Source organism: Crocodylus siamensis, chromosome 10 (genome assembly GCF_052110815.1).
Source record: "Crocodylus siamensis isolate JL-2025a chromosome 10, ASM5211081v1, whole genome shotgun sequence".
NCBI classification, from domain to species: domain Eukaryota; kingdom Metazoa; phylum Chordata; order Crocodylia; family Crocodylidae; genus Crocodylus; species Crocodylus siamensis.
The window spans coordinates 59,941,052-59,963,563 of NC_143404.1; the positions used below are offsets into that span (position 1 = coordinate 59,941,052).

At 44.2% G+C, this 22,512-nt stretch overlaps 1 protein-coding gene and 1 pseudogene across 2 annotated transcripts in view; one reads left to right on the plus strand and one right to left on the minus strand.

Annotated features, from left to right (window-relative positions):
* The window catches only part of PTGIS (prostaglandin I2 synthase), a 30,125-nt gene extending 16,100 nt beyond the window's left edge, over positions 1 to 14,025 (minus strand). Inside the window, exons 1-5 of one of the 2 annotated variants that reach the window (XM_090065318.1) lie at positions 13,805 to 14,025; positions 13,078 to 13,201; positions 12,167 to 12,345; positions 3,564 to 3,698; positions 2,520 to 2,674 (exon numbers count right to left, since the gene is read on the minus strand). In XM_090065318.1, coding sequence (XP_089921444.1) covers positions 2,520 to 2,674; positions 3,564 to 3,698; positions 12,167 to 12,345; positions 13,078 to 13,146 — 538 coding nt within the window. In that variant the 5' untranslated portion in view covers positions 13,147 to 13,201; positions 13,805 to 14,025. Of the gene's footprint in view, positions 1 to 2,519; positions 2,675 to 3,563; positions 3,699 to 12,166; positions 12,346 to 13,077; positions 13,202 to 13,516; positions 13,779 to 13,804 lie in introns of those variants that run through there. The other variant, XM_090065317.1, reaches the window with a different exon arrangement.
* Positions 14,026 to 15,915: 1,890 nt separating this feature from the next.
* Positions 15,916 to 17,639, plus strand: LOC149856672 (uncharacterized; annotated as a pseudogene).
* Positions 17,640 to 22,512: the final 4,873 nt, after the last annotated feature.

The window sequence follows — 22,512 nt, forward strand, 5'->3', positions numbered from 1 at the left end:
GAAGCGCTGAGGACCCAGAGGGGAAGGGAATCAGATGTCGAAGGTGAGTGGTTGCTCCTTAAGGAGACGATCCTCCATGCCCAAAGGGAGGTAATCCCAACAAGGGTCAAAGGGAGCAGGAGGGCACATAAACCCCCATGGCTCACTAAGAGCATCCGGGAATGTCTCCTTGCTAAAAGGGAGGCATATACCCAATGGAGAGATGGGGTCATCGCCAAGAAGGACTATGTTATAGTCGCCCGAGGATGTAGGGGGGCAGTCAGGAGGGCCAAGGCAGAGTTGGAGATAGGACTAGCTTCCCGGATTAAGGACAATAAGAAGTCCTTCTTCAAATACATAGGGGGTAAAAAGAGGGTCCCGGGTAATGTGGGGCCCCTGCAGGACACGATGGGCAACTTAGTCATCACGCCAGATGACAAAGCTAACATATTTAACGATTTCTTTGCCTCTGTCTTCCTAAGTAGGGACCAGTTCAGCCACCTCCCTGCTGGGCCCCCCTCGGGCCCCGAGAGAGACACGCCTGGGCCAAGGGTTAGCGAGGAGTTAGTTAGGGTACTTCTGGAGAGGCTGGACGTGTTCAAGTCTGCTGGTCCGGACGATCTTCACCCTAGGGTTCTACAGGAACTGGCTGAGGTCATTGCGGGACCCCTGGCACGGCTCTATGAGCACTCGTGGTGCTCTGGCGAGGTGCCGGAGGACTGGAAGAGGGCCAATGTGGTCCCTATCTTCAAAAAGGGAAAAAAAGAGGACCCGGGAAATTACAGGCCAGTTAGTCTGACCTCAATCCCGGGTAAGCTCTTTGAAAAAATTATCCTGGCACACATCCAGGAGGGCCTTGCGGGGGAATGCATGCTCAGGGGCAACCAACATGGGTTTATCAGTGGCAGGTCTTGTCAGACCAACCTGGTGGCCTTTTACGATCAGGTCACCAAATCATTAGACGCAGGGGTTGCTGTGGATGTAGTCTTTTTGGACTTCCGGAAGGCTTTCGACACTGTCTCTCACCCTGTCCTCATCAAAAAGCTGGGAGACTGTGGTGTCGATGCCCACACGGTCAAATGGGTCGCCAACTGGTTGGAGGGCCGCACCCAGAGGGTGGTAGTGGATGGGTTCTTCTCGACATGGAAGGATGTGGGCAGTGGGGTTCCGCAGGGCTCGGTCCTCGGGCCTGCACTGTTCAACATCTTCATCAGTGACTTGGATGAGGGGGTAGAAAGCACCCTGTTCAAGTTTGCTGATGACACTAAGATGTGGGGGGATGTGGGTGCACTAGAAGGGTGCAATAGGCTACAAGCTGACCTTGACAGGTTGCAACGGTGGGCGGATGAGAATAGGATGGGGTTTAACACTGATAAGTGCAAGGTGTTGCACATGGGGAGGAAGAACCGGCACCACACTTACAGGTTGGGGAACTCCCCTCTTGCCAGCACGGAGACGGAAAAGGATCTTGGAGTCGTCATTGACTCCACGATGAACATGGGCCGGCAGTGTGGGGAGGCAGTCAAGAAGGCCAATCGTACCCTGTCATGCATCCACAGATGCATCTCGAGCAGGTCCAGGGAGGTGATCCTCCCCCTCTATGCGGCACTGGTCAGGCCGCAGCTGGAGTACTGCGTCCAGTTCTGGGCGCCACACTTCAAGAGGGACGTGGACAATATGGAAAGAGTTCAGAGGAGGGCCACTCGTATGATCAGGGGTCAGCAGGGCAGGCCTTATGAGGATAGGCTACGGGACCTGAACCTGTTTAGCCTCCACAAGAGAAGGCTAAGGGGGGACCTTGTGGCCTGCTACAAACTGGTCAGGGGGGATCAGCAGGTATTGGGGGAGTCCCTGTTCCCCCGTGCGCTGCCAGGAGTGACCAGGAATAACGGTCACAAACTGGCGGAGGGTAAGTTTAGATTAGATATTAGGAGGCGCTACTTCACAGTCAGGGTGGCTAGGGCCTGGAACCAGCTTCCAGGGGAAGTGGTGCAGGCTCCTAGCCTGGGGATTTTTAAAAGGAAGTTAGATGAGCACCTTGCCGGGGTCATCTGACCCCGGTGCTCTTTCCTGCTAAGGCAGGGGGTCGGACTAGATGATCTACCTAGGTCCCTTCCGACTCTAGCTACTATGAAACTATGAAACTATGAAGGGATGCACAACAGTCAAGTCCCCAGGTAGCCTGCAAACAATGCAAGAAGGGCCTCAGCTAAAGTTGCCTTTACAATTGCCATGGCAGAATGGGGGTAGAAACTGGTGTCTGGGGTACAGAGGATCTAAACCATTCAGAGATTTATTGTTTAAAGACAATCGTCTTTATATGTCATCTGAAAATCAACCAAAAGCCAGTAAAAAAAAAAAAGAAATCAAACCACAAGCCAAAACCTCAGAGATACATACAAAGGGAATATTATTTTAAATTAATTTATGTGTGCAGTTGCAAGAGCTGTGCCAATAAGTTAGCTGTACCATGGCATGGGTTAACATGCTCCACTACCTGGCCCTATAAGAATGACTCTCTCTCCCCACTACATACTAACCTGTGGTTAGCATAGAGCGGGCTGCTCTCATCAAAAACCGATCCAATTTATAGAATTCATTGTAGACTTCAGAAGAATGGGCTCGGTCTTTATCTTGAGAAGAAGGATCATCATAGTTTTCTTCTTCATTGCCATACAGTGTCAGATATCCAGCCCTGTTTAGGAGAAAGAAGGACAATACATTTGTTTCAAAAAAGATAAAACAAATGAAAACCTGGCCAATACAAAGCTTGTATTGGCCTGCATTTCACTTAACAGGTTTAGTATTTTAATCTTAATATGTCATTAAAAAATTCTTTACCATATATTGTAAAACTTATGTAGGTCATGTGCAACAAAAAATATTTCTTAATATAGAGAATAATAGTACAGTATAAGTGAAGTTCTGATATTTTATTTTACATCTGTTTTGCTTTGTTTTTCACAGATTTGTCATGTACACAGGTACAAATCCAGCTCCTGCTTTTGCATACAGGTTACTTCTACAAAGTCTATACATCTTAAAAGAACACTATCAAAGTGCCCATGTCAAGTGCTGAGAAGTAAGGAATGAATAAGTTTATGATACAATCTTTCATTATAGAATTATATGGTATTTTTTTCCGCATTTGGTGCACAGAATGGATGGTGCTCACCATGAGCAGCTGTTTAATATTTGCTTTAGTCTTGTTGTACAAGGTAAATTATTTAGGTCAAGGGCCCGTCTCAAACTTAGGTAGCCAATTGGGCTTGCAGGGTTAAGGCTTATTGGGTTCTGCCACCAATAGAACAGAATAGAGTGATCTGGCTTGCATCACCTTACCCGTTACTGACTACTCCACCTACAAGTCTGAAAAATTTGGTACCCATTTATATCTTGGTTATCTCAGGGATGTCTGTCAGGATGAATCTAGAGTGAGACTCAAACTCAAGCCTCTGGAGCTATAGTGAGACACAAACAGATCTTCTCCCAGGCCCCGCAGCATTTTACATGCTGCAGTAAAGAAATAAATAATGGAGCTTAGTGTGATATTCCAAGGCGAGGGACTTTAATAAAAATTTCACCTGAGCATCGTACTGTAAGAGAGATGGAACAAGCCTCCTTCTTTCCATTGCTGATTCTGGTCAGAAAACAGAAGAGTCTTGAGGTTGAAGAACATTGCTTTTGTGAGGGATGAAAGGTTCTTGTTCTGCAGAGTCCTGCAGAGAAACAAGTTTGCAAAAAAGCCTTCATGTATAATTCTTATGATCAGTGTTTAGCAAGAGTCAAGTCCCACCTACATCACAGGCCCTATCACTCTGGTATCTGAACCTAGTCCACAAGCCCTACTCAGATAAATGTACTCTGTGGAATGGTGAACATGGGCAAAATCTTTCCCACTGCAGCCCAGCATGCCCTTCAAGGCAACTCCTAGAGCAGCAATGGCAGTAGTAGCATGCAAGCCCTGATCTGGATTCTGTTCTGTCCCAGGGTAGAAGGGCAGCTATAAAGATCAAAGCTAGGTTGGAAGTTCCCCAGATTTTAGGTGCATTTGGATTTGTTTTTTGAGTGGAGGTAGAAGCTACTGAGAGAGATTCAAATGCTGAACAGTGAGGCTACATCCCCACAAGTGGGAACATGTGCTTTATAGCACCTCAAAAGTTTGAGGCACTGCAAAACACACACAGTCCACATGAATTGGTTCTCCGCATTGCATATTTGCAGCACAGAAGCAAAATTAGATAACGGGAAATCTCGTTACCTAAAAAGCACAGAGAAAAAAAGTGGCGTGGTACATGTGGCAGCAACATGCACCGCCCAAAGCCAGAGCCAGAGTCATTCTCCAGCTGGCAGCCAGGCTCCACATGCCCAGATAGCTACTGCTACAGTCTCAGGAGATCCCCAGGACCACAGGTAAGGCTGCTGGGGCCAGCCAAAGGGCTGACCCCATCCTCCCCTACCCCACCTGGGGCAATTTGCCATGCACCGGAGCATGCATGCATGCGCATCTGTGCAGAGGTGTTTCCTGGGGATAACCAACTATCTGGTCCCAGGGAAACACACCTGCATGCTCATGGGGATGCTCCCTGAGATGTTATCTCTGTGGATTTATTTTGTGTCATTACTATTGTTCCTGTTTCAGCTGGGAGGTGGGGGGTGCGGGCTCTACAGAACACAGTTGACAGCCCAGAGGCTACAAAATTCAAGGACACAATTGAAGTGCTCATGGTACAAGTCTGTCAGATTCCAGTGAACCTGTGAATTCTGCTAAATACCTTGTCACAAGAACATGAAACAGGAAAAATGACAGTCCAGTGAGCTGGACTTTACTGACTCTTGAATTATCAAGAGAATTTAGATAGCAATTTGCCATCCTTGGAGGTTTTTAAGACCTGGATAGACAAAGCCTTGGCTGGGATGATCTATTTGGGGGTGGTCCTGCTTTGAGCAGGGGGTTGGATTAGATGTAACCTCCTGAGGTCTCTTCCAACCCTAATGTTTTTTGATTCTATGAAAAATGACTTAGCCAGGGAAAGGTCAGTTTGCACATGCATTCACATTTGAGGCAACCCAGAGGTCAGACGAAAAATTTGATTGCAATGGTCTAAAATTTGCCATGGAGGCAAAGGGATTTCCACTAATGAGCTTCCAGTAGCCTGGAGTCTGGGCACTGCATTATGCTACCAACCTTGTTCCTTAAAAAGAACACTCCTTCTGTGACAGCTGTTTTTGTGTCACTGAAATGGTTTCCAAGGGACTGATTAGGTGTCATTTTCCTTGATGTATTCTGTCCACTTGGGACTTCCTCACACAAAACTGACACACAGGACTGAAAGAATACTGCAGCTCCAATCCTTTCAGGTGAAGCTGTGCTAACCTTTGGTGGCTGATTCAGTGCAATGTGCTACTCTTATTAACCCACCAGAGGAACACAGATGAACCTGTGAACCTTCTATTCTAGAAATCAGAATTAACATAATAAACTTTCTTAATATGCTAAAATAAACATAAGAGCATAGTAGAGAGCGGGGGTACCATAAAAACTCAGAGCTCTCAAGCTATGTGCAAATGTAATGGTACATAATAAAAAATCTGAAGTGAGGCTCTATAATAGGGGAAGACAATTATTTTGGTTGGAGGCTGCTTAACGAGTTTTGGTGAGCCTTGATGGGTGCCCTGCCCCGTGGTAACCATCTTGGGACCAGAAGTCCTACCTCTAACCCCTGATCTCTGCCACCAGAAGTCCCTCCCCTTACCCAGAAGTACTCCTTTTGGGAGGAAGGGTGATGCTATCTTGAAACTGAAAAAAACCAAACCATATACTAAAAAATAAAACATCTGCTACAACTTACTCTAATTTTACTTTAAAATATTTTGGCCTGATTTATGTGTGCTTGCATAGTATATCTAGTGGCAATTGCATAATAGCTGAAAATACAGTCCTTTTCTTACATATTGTGTGTGGATGGCAAGGGGGTGTATGTGGGGAGATGTGGTTGGGATGTGAGCGTGTGTATGGTGGGATGTGGGTATGGTGGGTAGACATGGATGAGTGTGGGGTATGTGGTTGGGGTGGGGGCTGTGGGGTTATAGTGCATGGGGTAGGAGAGACAGAGACAGGGCCAGGCCACCAACTCGCGTGTGGTTCTTGTGGACTGCACACAAGTCTCACCCAATGCAGCCAGGCAGATCCCACACTTAGGCTTCAGGCTTCTGCCACCCCACCCTGGGTTCCCACCAGCCCCAAGACACTGGCACAGGCTCTGTGCTCCTGCTTGCCACCACCACTCCCCCACTGCTTCCTACTTTCCCTTCCACATGCCCACCTACCACTGCTGCTGCTGCTTCCCAGCTGCTGCTCCTCCAGCCCACTGCTGCTGCTTCCTGCCACCATCCCTGCTGCTGCTCCCCCCACCTGCCACCCACCACCACTTCCGACCCATCCCTTCCCCACCCAACTGCTGCTCTGGCTTCAGCCCACCCTGGCCAGCACTACGCATTCCTGGCTGCATGGCCGGGATCATATGGCATGGCATGGAACCAGCCCAGCCGGGCACAGGCCCTGCAGTATGGGTGGGTCACAGTGGTTTCTGCTCCCTGCTCCCTCCTGGCTAGGCCCTGCTGACTCCATGTCACATGGCACAGCATGAATCCAGCCCAGCCTGGGTCCTGCAGCGTGGGCTGATTGCAGTGGTTTCCCTCCTCCCCCATCCACTCTTACCTGACTTTACACTTGGACAGAGGGAGGGCAGGGAACAACCAAAGGGTCACCAGGTGAGAAGCCGCAGAGGCTTTTGGTTGAGGGCTGGGAGCAGGGTGGGGCTGGCCCGGGTGGGCCTTTCTGCTCAGCCACTGGGTTCTGCCACCAGCTTCTCCTGGGTCCTGTTCCCACTGGCCCCTCATCATCTTTGACAGGCAGCCAAGTGCAGATAATAATTCATTCTCTAAATTTTTTAGGGACCCCACAGGCTGGACAGGATGACCTGGCAGGATGGATCTGCCCCATGCGCCACATTTTGCCAACCCCTGCTCTATAAGGTAAAACCAGCACCTCTAAACAATTGTCGCTCCATCAGTTTTTATACCTATATATTAGAGCAATGCTTTTCAACCTTTTTAGACTCAAGGTACCCCTTTGAAAATGCCAGCTCTTAGTTTTCACTTTTTTAACTACAGAAAAATAATAGAGCAGTTTTTCTGTTGCAAAGACCTCAGAAAGACAACAACTATGGACTTGTACTTGAAATCTCTGGGTTTATCATGTGAATCATGTTTGCAAAACTAACAGTGTTAAAATTGCATGGCACCCCATGGCACCCTTGAAAGGATCTCAAGACACTTCAGGTTGTCATGGCAACCTGATTGAGAATAACTAGAGGGTTATGTCTGACTAAGGACTGCTTCCCCAAACAACTTACATCTATCTTTAACAAAGCTTAAAACTTCTGTTGGCAAGAAAACAGTCAGAAGGGGTCACTCAACTCTTCTCAATTTCAAAGGAGCAAATTTAAATAAACTAAGGGAACTCATGAAGTCAACTGAACTGAGAACATGAATGTGAAGGAGGTCTGGAATTTTTTAAAGTTAAAGACTGAAAAAATATCTCAAGCAAGAAGGAAAAAAAATGTAGGAAAGATGCCAGATCTAGCTGGATGACTAACTGCCCTTAAAAGGATATCTGGAACCAGCAAAGAATGGAAGTAGTACTGATAAGCAAAGAAAATACTGGTTTTAGATTATATCTTTGAGGTCAAGACGGGAGTAAAATGAAAACTGCTAATGAACAAAGCTAAATTATACCTTGGAAAGGATATTAAAACAAATAGGTAAAAAACCCCATCAGATCTGTAAACCAAAAAAGAACATGGGAAAAATAGGGCCATTATGTATTTTGGGTGAGGCTGAGATGAAAAATAATTTGCTGTGGTCCAAAATCTAAATGAATACTTCGCCTCAGTTTCCAGTGAAGGAAATCAAGTTGAACAAAGGCAAGGCCAGAACAGCTAATGGGAAATAGAAATTCCCACTACTGAGATGGAGGCAAAACTCAGAGAGCTTAATTCACTCACACTGGAGGAAGAAGGACCAGGTAAATCTCTGTCCCAGAATTCTAGAATTCTTGGGGGTGGAAGGGAAAAGGAAGGAAACCTGGCACATGAAAACGCTGGTCAAGTAATAAGTACTTAATAAAAGGCTATAAAATTGAGGATGGAACCAAAACATTAGAAAGTAGTAAATATAGAATATATTTTTAAAAATGAGAAAAAAGTGATCTGGAAGACCATCAGCCTATTTGTCAGATCTTAATACTACGCAAGGATTTAGAGCTAATTTTAAGATAAAAAGGAAAATTTTAAGGTAAAAGGAAAAATAGGGTTTACTAAACAGATTGTGCCAGATTAAGATGGATTTTTTTCTATTATAAGGTGAATGATTTTCTATACAAAAGAAAAGTAGTAGATCTCATCTCTCTGGACTTTCATAAAGCATTTGATATTGTGCCACATAGTAAGTGTGTAAATGAAAGAAATTGGAGTAAATGAAAAAAAGGATTAAGTAAATGAAAAAAATTAGTACAAGAATTGTAAAACAAATAAAGATTGGTTAAAGAGGGAAGATTCTGGAGAAAGGGGAAGGAAGTATCACCCTAGAAGAAGGTTACCAGTCTTGAGACTGTTCTTATTTAATGCCTTCATTAAGGACCTTAGGGCTAGGGACACACATTACACATAAATCAGCTTAGGTGATCAGAAACTGGTTTAAACCTGTAACAGAACAGACATTCAGTGCACATAAACCAGTTTGAAAATGGCTGAAACCAGTTTGAGATAAACCTGGCTGAATGTAGTATCACACTTAACTGAGTTGGGTCAAACCAGTTTATGCTATGTCTGTCCCAGGTCCCTTCCTTGTTTAAGTTAAATCAGAGTCCTCCAGCATCCCAGTTGTTCTGCAACCCTGGGTGGTGCTCTACTCTCTCCTCCAGCCCAGCAGGGCTGCCCCACCCCTCTGCTCCCTGGCTGCAGCTCCAGCAGAGACTGCACATCGAGAGCATCTGCCTAGCTTCCTCCTGCTCCTCCCTTCCCATTCATCACTTCTTGCTCAAGCAGAGATTCCCCACTCCCCTCTGCCTTATACAGACACCTCTCAGAATTAACTAGCATACCACATGCGGGATACCAGAGGTCTGTGAAGCAGACCATATTCGATTGCCCTGTTCAGGGGACAGTGATTTGATTCATTGATTCAGATCATTGTGCTGATTTGATTCAGCTGAATCTGAAGATTTGATTCTGATTCAGAGAATCAGTGATTTGGCCATAGATACAGCTTTCTATGTTTTTTCTATATACCTCAAGGTACCAGGTGTGGCTCAGGAGCACTGAGATGGTGGGGCAGATGGAGCATGTGGGGAGTAGGGGTAAGAGGTCCCGCACGTGCTCTGCAGCAGACCCCGAAGTGGACCAGAAATGCTTCTGGTCCACTTCCAGGTCTGTCGCCAAGTGCGCCAGGAACCACCCCGCACTCCTGTAGAACGCTCCATACCCCCCACACCATCTCAGCATTCACGAGCTGCCTGGTACCTTGAGGTATGTAGAAAAAACACAGAAAGCTGTGTCTATGTCTGAATCGTCGAATCTCTCTGAATGGATTCAGAGGCTTCTGATTACATTCAGAGAGATTAATGGGTCTCCTGATTCAATTCAGATTCAGAGATTTGGCCACTGAATCAGGACGAATCTCCTCTGAATCGAATCAGTGACTGAAGCTTCACACAGCTCTACTGGCTACCATCTGTGCTGTGGGAGACAAGACAAAGGCAGACAGGCCAGTGTCATCTTAGGGCTTTTTGGAACTAATCAACAGGTCAGCTGATAATGTCCCTCTGTTCCTTTCTTGGAAAAAGTTGTTCAAGAAGAGCTTGAACTAACGAGAGAGTCTGCTGTTTTGTCTGATGGGCTGATAAATGCTAAACAACTCTCTGTGTAATTCCCTGCTGTGTAACTCAATGCTCTATTATCAACAGCAAGGGGGGAGGGACCTCTCCCTAATCAGAGCATCCTGCAGGGGCCTGATCATGCCAACCCCCTCAGCTCAGCACTAGGGAAAGGAAGGGAAGGGAGGGCTGTACTAGTGGCCCCTGGCTTCTAGCCTGAGCCACTGCAGGCATGTGCCTGCATTTCTTCAGTCCAGAGGGGATGTTTATACAGTTACAAACTGGTTCTGCGTAGTCAAGTTAGACTAGCCTGCAAATACTGAATCAATTCAGGCTCAGACTTTTTGAATGTCTGTCCCTAACCTAGCAGAAGAGGTAGGGCTGGGCTGATGAAATTTGCTGAAGAGACAAAGTTAGGATTCTGTCTTCAAAGAGGAAGATCAGGATGTCATGGAGAAAGAAGTGAATCATCATTAATAGAAATAAAGTACTAGAAGTGGAATGAAATTCAAAGGGTTGTTGGTCGTAGCTATGTTGGTCTAAGGACATAGGCAGACAAGCTTCTGATAAAATTCAAATACATTCAGAGACCAACAAGATGAATTTTTTACAAGAGCTGGGACTTTAACCATTGAAAATGTTTAAGAAGAGGAAGAAGCAGGGTATATGAATTGATCTTTAGACTTCTAGGAGCCACCAACAGGATGGGCCAGGAAAAAGGCAAGTATGAACACCTTTCCTATGTTCAACGTAAAACCTTTTTTTTTTCCAGCTGCTTGTGTCTCAGTGTAATGGAACTACCGGCAAAGCAGGGATGCCCCCAAAAGTTCAAACCACAGCCTGTCCCATTTTCATGAGGCCACTGGAGTATAAACATGATCTTTCCCTGTTTTCACTCACACTGCCAGGGACCCATCAAATATGCTTTTTTCAAGGGGCTTTGTTTACTGATGTGAACTACGTGGCCAGCATATTTATGTTCAGTCAGATTGTTTTCCCCTCTTTTATTTAAAGGTTTTAAACATGCCTTACTGCCATCACACAACTCTTAAAAGATCTGATGTAAAAAAGTGATCCCAAAGCAGACTAAACAAAGCCCCAAGATCTGAGCTGCTTAATTTCTCTTTCCTATGAACCGTAATTTTTCCAAGGTGATTACTACAGACTTCTGAATAGCATTCATTGGGAGCACAGTATTGTAAAAGCCATCCCAAGTATTTCAGATTCTTAATGTTCAAATTTTGCCCTGCCTGTCCCGAGTGGGCTGAGACCTTTTGACGCGTCTCCTAGGGAGGTTCAGGTACTGAATTGAGTAATGAAGCTTACTTAATCCTGCTCAGAGTAGCAGCAAAACTGCACTCTCTTTGCTGCTGGGTAACTCTTTAACTGGATGAGGGCCAACTTCTAGATTCTTTAGGATGTGGTAACAAAGTAAGGGCCATTCACTCCTAGCATTCTTGAGCACTATGGGGAGATCATCCCATTGCTTGTGAAGAGGACTACTTGGAGCTCCCTGTATCCTCTCCTTCCAAACTCACCTCGTGTATCCACATGCTCTGTGATAACACTGACTAGGAGTGAGACCAAAGGGTCAACTCCAGCTGCCTGACTGAAAATGATCCTCTTTCTACAATATTTCAGGTTCATTTTCATATATATTCTGGAAGACTCTTAGCCAACTTATCCACATTTCACCCCGATGATGAATTTTTCCTGAAGTCCCTTCAGTTCCTTACGACCCTTCTAGTTCTTCACCAAAGTCCCTTCAGTTTATCTAGACAATTCAGATGCTTAAGTGCCCAAACCTAAATACAGCATGCTTTCCCCAGCAATATACAGAGCCACTATCAGCTCCTTACTCTACCAAGAGTCACCTTTACCTCTCTTTTGCAGCCAAAAGAATTGCACTTTTAAAAGAAATAGCCAATAATCATGTAAATGTTTTGAATGTTAACTAATAGATGGGTTAAGATCTATCCATCTTCACAGGTACAAATATTCCTTTAAAATTTAGGGAGCAGGCACTGAGGTTAGTTGGCTTGCTGTCATTTCAACCTTACAGAACAACTCACTGGAAGACTAGAGACAATTCAGGTATTTTCTTCCATGTTGTTGTGTACTTTAATTTTAGTTACCAGATCCCAGAAATACCATCTCTATGGCATCATTGCATGGCTTTCTCATGAGATGATCATTTCACAAAAGGAACTGATATATACTAGCAAAAATTTCCCTCCATATCATACTTACAATCTCAGAATGGCCTTTTCATCATTAGGTTCAAAATTTGGCAGTTTGACATCAAACATTCGCTCCATTAAGATACGGGCATATTTGCCAAAATCTAGCTTAGAGTTTGATTCCCACAGCACTGCATCATAGGAGCAAGGGTCCAACAAGATGGTGATGAATTTTCCAGCAACTCGAATCTAAAGAATTAAAAAAAAAAAAAATCAGAATGCAAAAAAGCACAAAAAGTAATAATGCAAAGTTTTCAGATGAAGTTTATGATTCTTAGGACCTAAAATTCTATGCTTATAAAAAACACTTGTTGTGACAGGCACCAAAAACTGAACCCTTTACTCAGGGCATTGCCTCAGAATATTAAAGCATAAAAGATCAGGCCTTCAAACGATGTTAATAAAATTTTCATTCAGGTTATAAGAGGATTATCTTCAGAAGTAGCAGGAAGAAACTTTTCCCCTCCTTCCCAACATTATAGAACATTATAAAAGCATTTGCCTGCATTTGATGCAGTGGGTTTTGGCCACTCTAAGAAATTGGATGGACTGAAGGCCTCCATAGCCTAATCAGCTACAGGAATAAAATAAAACAAAATAAAATACAATGTAGCTCTGAAAACTCATATTGCTCTGTCAAAGAAACTTCATATTAAAACCTTACTAAAAATCAAGCTATTTTTGCCTTGCTTAGTTTAAAAGCAGCCTCAGCCTGCTGTGGTGCAGATGAGAAACAGGCCAGGACAATAATGGAGAGGTTTGTAGAAATCACTACTTTTGATGGTAAACAATTAAAAGCAGCTATTCAGACATCTGTCTGAATGACTTACCGGAGTAGCTGCACTATATACATCCCAGCCTAATGGTTACCTGGCAGAATTCAAGTCATGCTGGCATACAGGATTCATAACCAATACTTACGGTGAAAATATCTCCATGCTTTTGTTTCATTTTAGACAGAAACTTGGCAGGATCTTTCCCAAATTCCATGGCATGTCCAAACCAAGGAATATGACCTTTGTCAAGTGGAGGATCACTTGGTAGCCTGGAAGAAAGATCAGCATAAGCTCTTAAAGATAATAGTTTAACAAGCCTTGGGACTTGCTTCCTGCTTGCCAGCATGCTATGACTGTCTGCGACATCACCAACTGCACCTTGCTTTGCTTCCTCACTTACTCACATGAAAATAATATTGCACAAAACGCACCCCCCCCCCGGCTCCCCTCAGGCACAACCCAAGCGGGCCCCAAAGCGCAGCGGAGGGCCCAAGGCCCGGGCGCCGGCGCCAGGCAGGGAGCAGGGGAGCAGCAGGGGGCGCAGCGCGCCGGCGTCGCGGGGCAGGTGAAGGCGGGTCACTCACCGCGTCCTCCGCCAGCGCCGCCACAGCAGCAGCAGCGGCAGCAGCAGGAGGGAGATGCCCAGCAACGGGGGCCAGAGAGCAAAAGACATCGCAGCTCTGCCCTCCCCAACGGCCGAGAGCCTTTAATGCCTCTCCCGGCGGCGTCTCCTCCCGCTCCCACCGGCCCCGGCCCCCCGCGCCGCCCCTCAGGGCTGGTGGGAGCGGGCGCGCGGAGGAGACGCCCGGCCCTGCTCGCCCCCGCCCAGAGCGTCGGCCAGGCCCGGCTCCCGCCGCATTGCCCGGGCTCACCAGCAGGTCCGGGCCTGCCCCTCCCCGCAGCCTCACTCGGGTCTCCCAAAGCCTGAGGCAGAAGCTTCCCTCTTCCTGTCTTGTGAGCACCCGTGAGACCTCGAGAAGAAACACCGCGCTGTCGTGCTGCTGAAATGTTGCAAAGCCCCTGTTCCTCCTTCTGCACGAGGATGGCAACCGGCCTCTCGTCCAGCAAATCTCCTGAGCCATGCCAGTTCGGCGCAACGTCTGTCATATTCTGGACAGCTGAAAACCTGCCCTGAACAGAAGCGTGCCAGCAAAGAACGATTGGATTTGTACAGGGAGGAAATAACCAGAAACCTGGCTGAAATAATTAAATATTGTTTTCAAAGACAACTAATATTTCCTCCATCTGTTAGGTAACGAGAGTCCACTGTTGTTTCCAAATCCTGTGCTAGCTCCTGCCCCGGCCGCACGCAGCACAAAGGGCAATGCTTCAGATCAGAAGCAGGAAAAATAAAAAATTGAAAGGGGGCTATTTTTAGGTTATTTTAGATATTCCTGCATGAGACTAAAAGATGAGTTCCCACTAATGTCAGTGAACTCAAGCAGCAAACTGAGGCTATTTGGGGTTTACTTCAAGACCCAGACTTTTGTCAGGGCTGAAATTGTGAAGTGAAATTCAAAGCAAGGGAGCAGTTTAATAGAGAGGACATTTGTCCATTTTTGTCACCTGTAATCAGCCTGTTAGAATTAAGGATCTTTTAGTCAGTTGTTTTTGCACAATTAAAAGTAAGTAGTAATAGTCCTGCAGATATATTGATTTCATGTATTATTGTATTACTGCTGGGACTTGGCGCTTGGATGCTAGTACTTTACACATAATCACATTTTGCTTTATTGGGATGCACCTGTGCCAAAACAGTTACACAAGAGATGCCTCCTCCCTGCTGTTTGACTTGAACTGAGTACTGGCCACTGGGTGCACCTATGCACCCACTTTACTGCAGTCCACCAATTAGCTTTGTGTCGCTGTCTACAAGCGTACCTGGAATCTGGCCGCCTGGATGTATACACTGAAAATACCACAGTCAGGCCTTTCTAAAATATATCCTTTTCCCAACACATTCACTTTGCTTTGGTACAGAGACAAGCATAGTGTCGATATGACAGGCGTTCTTGCAAATATTGTTCCTCGTGAATATAAATGCCCTTGTAGATATTTTTGCTCACAAGTCTGATCACCAACAATCTAAGATTATGTATAGACAATGAAACAACAACTCTAGTACAGGACAGTAAGCACGGTGCACCAAGTGAATTGCTCATATATCTGCACCTAAGGATGGAGTGTCTGAATATGGTTTGGAAACGTACCAAAAGCACAATTCTGACTTGATGCTATATCTCAGGAGGTTGTACTGTTCATTTTTAAAAGGAAGTCTCTATTCCTCCTTGTTTGGCAGCAACCACATATCCTTTCTAACAGGAAAACTGGAGTACTATGAAGTATTAAGAAAAAAAACCTGATCTGAAATATAGCCCAGTTTTATTGGGCCTTTTGACAGAACATGGGAAGTTATCCTGGTAGACAGTGGAGCAGCTTGTTTCGACAGAAAACAAAACAATGTAAAAACTTCTACAGCTCTGCTGAAGTCTTTCCTCTTTTTACTTTTCTTAATTTTCACTCAGTTTTAATCTTATTTGCCTTTTCATCTCCTTGGGTACATATTTTAAGTTTTGAAATCTATGTTCCTTATAATTAGGGGCTACTTAAATCACAGTTTCTCAGTTTTCATGGAAACAACCAAAAATGGCAATTCCACAATCACCGTGAAAAATGGCATTTCCTGTGATTTTTTTGCAGAATCGCCCCCAAAATATAAAAGTTTACCAGAATGCAAAGCAAGTGTGGCAGTCCCAACAGCCACAGAGCGCGTGATTTGAGAAAGAACGACTGAGAGGCTGAGCTGGTGACACAGACACAGTGAAGGTGCCAGTCAGGAAAGCAAAAGGTTTTAGTGCTGTCTTTTAAGAAGCCAGATGCAACGCTGCATCCTGAAGATGATAAATGAAAAGAAATCCAAAAAAGCTAAATACAGTTCAGGATTGTGTAAGGCAGTTCCCTGTAGGAACTTTGCATGCAGATAATGGTAAACTGTTTTGTTCGTTATGCAATGTGTGGAGGAAAATCATTAATCGGCATTCGGAGGAAAAAGCTGCTGCAGAGACTGAAGAAGAGCAAGGAACAAGTGACTGTGTCTTTGACCTTTAAAAGACCCACTGAAAGCAGTTTGACAAGACGAGAGGCTACATTCGTGTTAGTGGAAGCATTCACGACTGCCAACATTCCTCTGGAGAAAATTGATAACCCTCAATTAAGGGACTACTTGAACAAACACGTGCCAAATTCTGACAATTTCCCATGTGCAAACAAGCTTCTCCATTATCTGCCAGAAGTAACTGCTTCACATGTTCAGTCTACAAAATCTGTATCAGCAGAATATGAATCAGTCTTGATTGAGGTAGACAAAGCAACAGATGCCCAAGATAATGATGTTCTGCACATTTTAGTTGTACCTGGGAGCCGGACAGACTGCAACCTGCCTTTTTTTTCAGACAGAGCCAGTTCATCTTGCATCTGTCCGTTTTTCTACTGTTGCACAAGCTGTAATGAAAGCTGTTGTAAACTACAGCTTAGAATGTAGCAAGGTCTCAGCATTTCTGTCTGATAACGAGCAAAGCTTTCTCTGAGGTGCTCCACAGAATGATGCCCAATGCAATTCATAGTCATCTGCAATGCGCACATCCTTTCTTTACTAAGTGACATCTGAGGCACGCATTTTCCTGATGCGGATAGCCTGCTTTTCTCTTTTAAAAAAGCATTCAAACATTGTCCAGGCTGTAAGTTTTGATACAGAGAGTCCATCGCCGATCAAAATGGGGATCTACATGCATCTGTGTCACTTCCACTAGAGCCAGTACTGACAAGGTGGAATTGGTGGTTTCATTCAGTTTGTTAACATGCAAAAAATATGAAGCGCTACCAGCAATTTGTGTACTGGGAACTTGAAATCACACCCCACTCACTGCATGCTTAAATCTGCAGCCTCTTAAGACAGGGAGACATTGAAGATTAAGTTTGTGGCTGAAAATGTGATCCAGTTCTTGGAGCTTCTAACATGATTTGAAAGTCAATGGACTTTGATTCCCCAACCACACAACAAGCTGATGGATTTGATAAATTGAGTCGAAAACATGGCATCATAACAACTTTCAAACTGCCAACATGAAAACCAGCAGAGACAAGACCTGTTCCAGGCAATAGCTTCAAAGTTGAATCAGTACTACAGGTATGATTAGTTACTACCACTGCAGTTTAAACAACCAGTTGCCTCCTTTTTTAGTGCTGTTTCCATTTTTAATCCTAATCAAGTGCCTTTTCTGAGTTTTGACCCTCATCTACTGAAATCAATCCCTAGATGGCAGAAGGAGCATGACCAAGAGCATGCTGTTTATATGAACTTTGTCAAAGAGTGCCAGATGCCTTTGACTATGACTGTGACTGTGGTTTCGGAGTCTGTTTCTGATCAGTTTCTGCATCTCCACAACTTAGCAAAATGCTGCCTTACAATACCAACCAATTCAGTGGATGGAGAATGTGCAATCTCAATACATGGACAAGTGTTCACACCGCAGAGACAGAGGATGTCAAGTGCAACCGCCAGTGGATGCTGCATGCAAATAAACAACCTTGATCGAAAGAATTCATGTTAGTTGTTGAACATATTTAACAACTAACATGAATTCTTTCAATCAAGGTAGTTTACTTGCAAGCTTTCAGGAACACTCATCTTTCCTTGGGCCCAGGAGAATGCAGAGAGAAAGGGTGAGTGTGCCCAAAAGCTTGCAAATAAAGAATTTTTTTTAGCAAATATCTAGTTGGTCTAATAAAAGATATCACTTCTGCCATGAGTTCTGATTCCTTTTGCCAGTAGACCAATATGGCTACAACCTGTACCCCTTCTAGAAAGGTTAGCATTATTTAGGGGTGTGGGTCATATTCAATTAATTCATGAAGTGGGCCATATTCAATTTAGATTCAGCCTGATTCGGGAGACAGGAATTCGATTCACTGATTCGGATCACTGTCCCAATTCGATTAGGCTGAATCCGAAGATTCAATTCTGATTTGAGAATCAGCAATATGGCCATAGACACAGCTTTATATGTTTTTTCTGCATACCTTGAGGTACCAAGATTGACTCGTGAATGCTGAGATGGTGGGGCGGATGGAGTGCCTCACAGGAGCAAGCAGGTCGGCCACCGAATACTCGGCAGTGGACCCGAAAGTGGATCGGAAGTTGTTCTGTTCCGTTTCCAGCTCTGCTGCTGAGTGCCTGGGGGACCCCCCCCGGCTCAGGAATTGGCCGCAAGGGGACCCCCAGGTGCCCTCCCACACCCAGGAGGCACCAATCACAAAGCCGGGGGCAGGTCTTCTGCACACTTCAGGAGGAACCAGAAGTGGACCAGAAGTGCTTTTGGTCTACTTCTGGGTCCACTGCCGAGTGCACTGGGGACCCTCCCCTCCCACCCTGTGCTCCGGTGGGATACTCCATCCACCCCACCACCTCAGCATTCACGAGCCACCTTCTACCTTGAGGTATGTAGAAAAAACTCATAAAGCTGTGTCTATGTCCAAATTGTTAAATCTCTCCGAATCAAATGGGAGGCTTCTGATTCAATTTGGAGATATTAATGGGTCTCCTGATTCAATTCAGATTCAGAGATTTAGCCGCCAAATTGGGCCGAATTTTTCCTGGATCAAATCAGCAACCGAAGCTTCACACAGCCCTATTATTTAGTACTACTAAACTTTCTGTAGAAAGCTAATAACAAATTATGATTATATTAGTTACAATTAATATTGTGTATAAATTTATGTTTTTAATATATGTCGGTTTAGATTTAAATTTAATACTTCGATGTATGTAATGAGGTAATTTATTTGATATTTCTGCAGAGTTTGGTATTTAATTATGTCATGTTTTTTGCCTCTTGGCCAATCAGCAGCAAAGGAGGGTCTCTGTGGAAAGACTGTGAAATTGGCTCCATAGGCAGCAAGCAGCCCGTGAAAATCCCTTTGTCTCACTGCAGTTTAGCTAGGTCCCTTATATGCTAGTGAGACATCTTTAGGAATGGCTTGTACATTTGTGTCTTTAGCAGAGGGAAGTTTAGGTGTAAAAATGCAATGTCAAAAGTTACAGTACTCATTATCTAGCTTTGCGAAATGCTTTTTAAACCTGTTCTTAATCTCAAGCAAGCAGCTCCATAGTAAATACATATTTACACAGATCACCATGTCCGACCCCCTGCCTCTTTCCTGCCAGAGGCAGGGGGTTGGACACAATGATCCTATGCGGTCCCTTCCGACTCTACAATCTATGAACCTATGAATGGTTTAGGATAAAAATCAAATTAAAATTGCACTCAGCTTTACCTTCTAGCCCCTCTCCAAACACAGTGTTCCACTATTCAGAGATTAATGCAGGAAACAATTAATAGCTCTTCATAGCAGTATTTTGATATTTTTCTAATGAAAGCCATTTTCAGCAAAAAGAGCTATACTTTGCAGGGCTGCAAGTACTTACCAAAAATGCTTGCCTGGAATAAGAATCCACTTTTTCATATACAGCCTTGAATATACAGCATTTTTTCTTAACTTGGGTGTTTTTCCTGTGGAGTGTTATAAACAAATTCAAGCACCACAAATATTTACAATTCCACTTTAAAATGACAAGCCAAAACTGGATCTGTGATTTCTTCACTTTTTGGCCTACCAAAAAAGGTCAACCAGAGGAGAAAATGTTTAGATTATTCCAAATGGAAAAGATGACACTGGAAACTCTGGCAGATCCATTTACGGAGCATCCAGTTATTGTGGATACCTCTAGATGCAGAGGACTAGGAAAGTTTTATTGCTGTGGGATTTTGAGAGAAAGGAGAAGTGATTTCCTCTTCTGTTATGTGTCAGTAGTGTTAGTTCCAGTGTGACATACTCAGGTAAAAAAAAAGCCCTAATTAAATCAGATCAATCTGTGCTCAGATTAAGCAGATGTATGAATGTCAAATCCCTACAATGAAAACCTGCTCAGTAAATCCAGAGATAATATCACTGGGTTGGATCTGAAATCTTATGGACACTTTCTGCCCCGTAAGTAATTCCTGTTGCCAAATGCCAAACATCTCCTAAATTGTATTAATCTCTTCAGATTGAGGGCTTGATCTGAGTATTAGTTATTAGATATTACGAGATTTTAAGAGACTAATAAAGCATAAATACTTTAATTTGCCAAACAATGTGCTGACAAATGCATGCCCAGGACTTTCTTTTTGTTTCTCAGAAATGTGTCTTTTTCATCTCTTTGATTGGGTTTATTATGGGAGATTTGCTGGAAGACAAGGGTAGCAATCTTTGCGGGAATGTGTGAATCAAACATAAGGGAAGTTCCCAATCACAGACTTTGAGAGTTTTGTTTCAAGGCTCAATTTCTGCCTGGTTGTTTAGATTAGAAATTCAATGTCCATACAACAGAGCTGGCCACAGCATAGGAAAAATTCTTCATAAAGTTAATCACCAGCTAACAGGAAAACACATCTGTGAATAGTATGATTAATGTTGTATAATGGTTAATTAATGGAAAATAGCCACACAATTTATCTGAAACATACTGAAAAGTTTCAGAGCAATTGCTCTACCAAAAGCTATTTCATACCGATTATAGCATCTGAACTGGGTTTATACATAATCTTTCAAATCAGAACTCACAATAGTATGCAGGTTTGAATTACGGGGGATCTTGGGTGGGCTGAGCCACCCCATGAGAGACGAGAGCCCTTTCTCCCCCCTCCCCACCCCAGCCCCCACTGGCTGGTCAGCCCCCAGCCTGCCCCATGCCTCTCTAAGTAGCTCAGGCAGCGGCAGCTCCTTCCAGCTGCCACCACCAGACACCCTCCCCAAGAGTCAAAATGTATTGAAATTATAAATCTTTAGCTGAGGCTTGGATTAGAAAAGTCTGACAGAAACAATCCAGTTTAGCTTCTTCTATAATTTTGTCTGGATTTGGCATGTGAGCAATAATTTCCTGGAGACAGTTTGCTCCAACTTTATATGAAATGTATAGAGCCAAGGTTCCCAAACTTTTTCTTATTGCATACCTCCTTCCAGATTTACCAGCTGCCCATGTATTCCTACCAGCATATGTTTTATATTTTAACCACTTAAATGCCATTTACTATTATTATTAACATTAAATCCACCATTACACAATTTCTCCCAGAGATTTCTTGCATACCCCCAGGGGTACCTGTACCACATTTTGGGAACCCTCACCTCAAGCTGCTGACAGGCAAGAGTCGTGACACAGATGACCTTGTGTGTGCTAAGGTGCAGTGGGCTGAAAACTGCAGGGATGGTAGCCCCTGCCGAGGCCACGAAGCCTGCCAAGTTTCAAGGAGATAGGTGCGGGGGTTTGGGGGAAACTGCACCTCAAGCTGAGGACAAGCAGAACTCATGACGTGGTGACACTGTGTGTGTTAAGGCGCAGCTGGGTGAAAGCTGCATGGATGGTTGCCCCTGCTGCAGCCACAAAGCCTGCTAGCTGTCGAGGAGATTGGTGCAGGGCTTCCGGGCTCTGAGGCCCTGCACCTCTGGCTGCTGACGGGCAAAACTTGTGACATGGGTGCTTGTGCAACTGACTGTGTCTGTCTTGGGACAACTGATTGTCTGTATTGATTATTGGTTGGTTTCAAGCCAGGAAACATGGCTAGCTTCTGAGGAAATGGCTCGTTCTGCACTGATCTGCGTTGAAGAAATGTGTGATCCTGCTCTCCATTCACCCATTAACCAGAATGGTACACAATGGAGTTTAGAAGGGAGGAGAGGGTGCATGACCAAGGTACAGGGACTGAGCTGCAGTCCACCAAATGTGGATTTTTTTGCAAAAATCTAGTTGATCTAATAAAAGATATCAACTCTACCATGAGTTCTGATTCCTTTTGCCTCTAAACCAATATGGCTACAACCTGGTACCTGACACATGAAAGATATCACATTGTAGTTGATTTTTTAAATGAAATCATCATAATTTTACAAAGAGGAAGCAAGTTTTACCACCTGAAACCCAGGACCCTGCTGCTGCTTTTCTTTGAAATAATCTGCATTATCACGGAGTCCAGAGATGCCTCACCACAAAAGAAATTCCGGTCCAGAAGAGCATTCCATCTTGCTATTCTTCTGTAAAATATGACACATGATAAGCAGAGGGAAATAGGACTACATCCTGCTTACCACCAAACAACTTCTAGATAAACAGACTATTCCAACTTTTGTCTGAGCCTAACCTGCACAAAATGAACAGTTCCAAACAGGAGGTTTTACCATACCTTTAACTCTCCTATGAAATATTAACTTTCATTTCTACCTAAAAGAACTTTAACAATCTTTTCTCTGATGCCTGATGAAGGGTGTTTGTGCCTGAAAGCTTGCAATTAAAGAATTTTTTTTGCAAAAATCTAGTTGGTCTAATAATAGAGATCACTTCTACCATGAGTTCTGATTCCTTTTGCCTCTAGACTGATATGGCTACAGCCTGGATACCCTTCATATATATATGCACATTCATGCACATTCACTAGCTGTTTTTTTCTGAGAAACTACTGCTGCTGACATATACATATACACATAT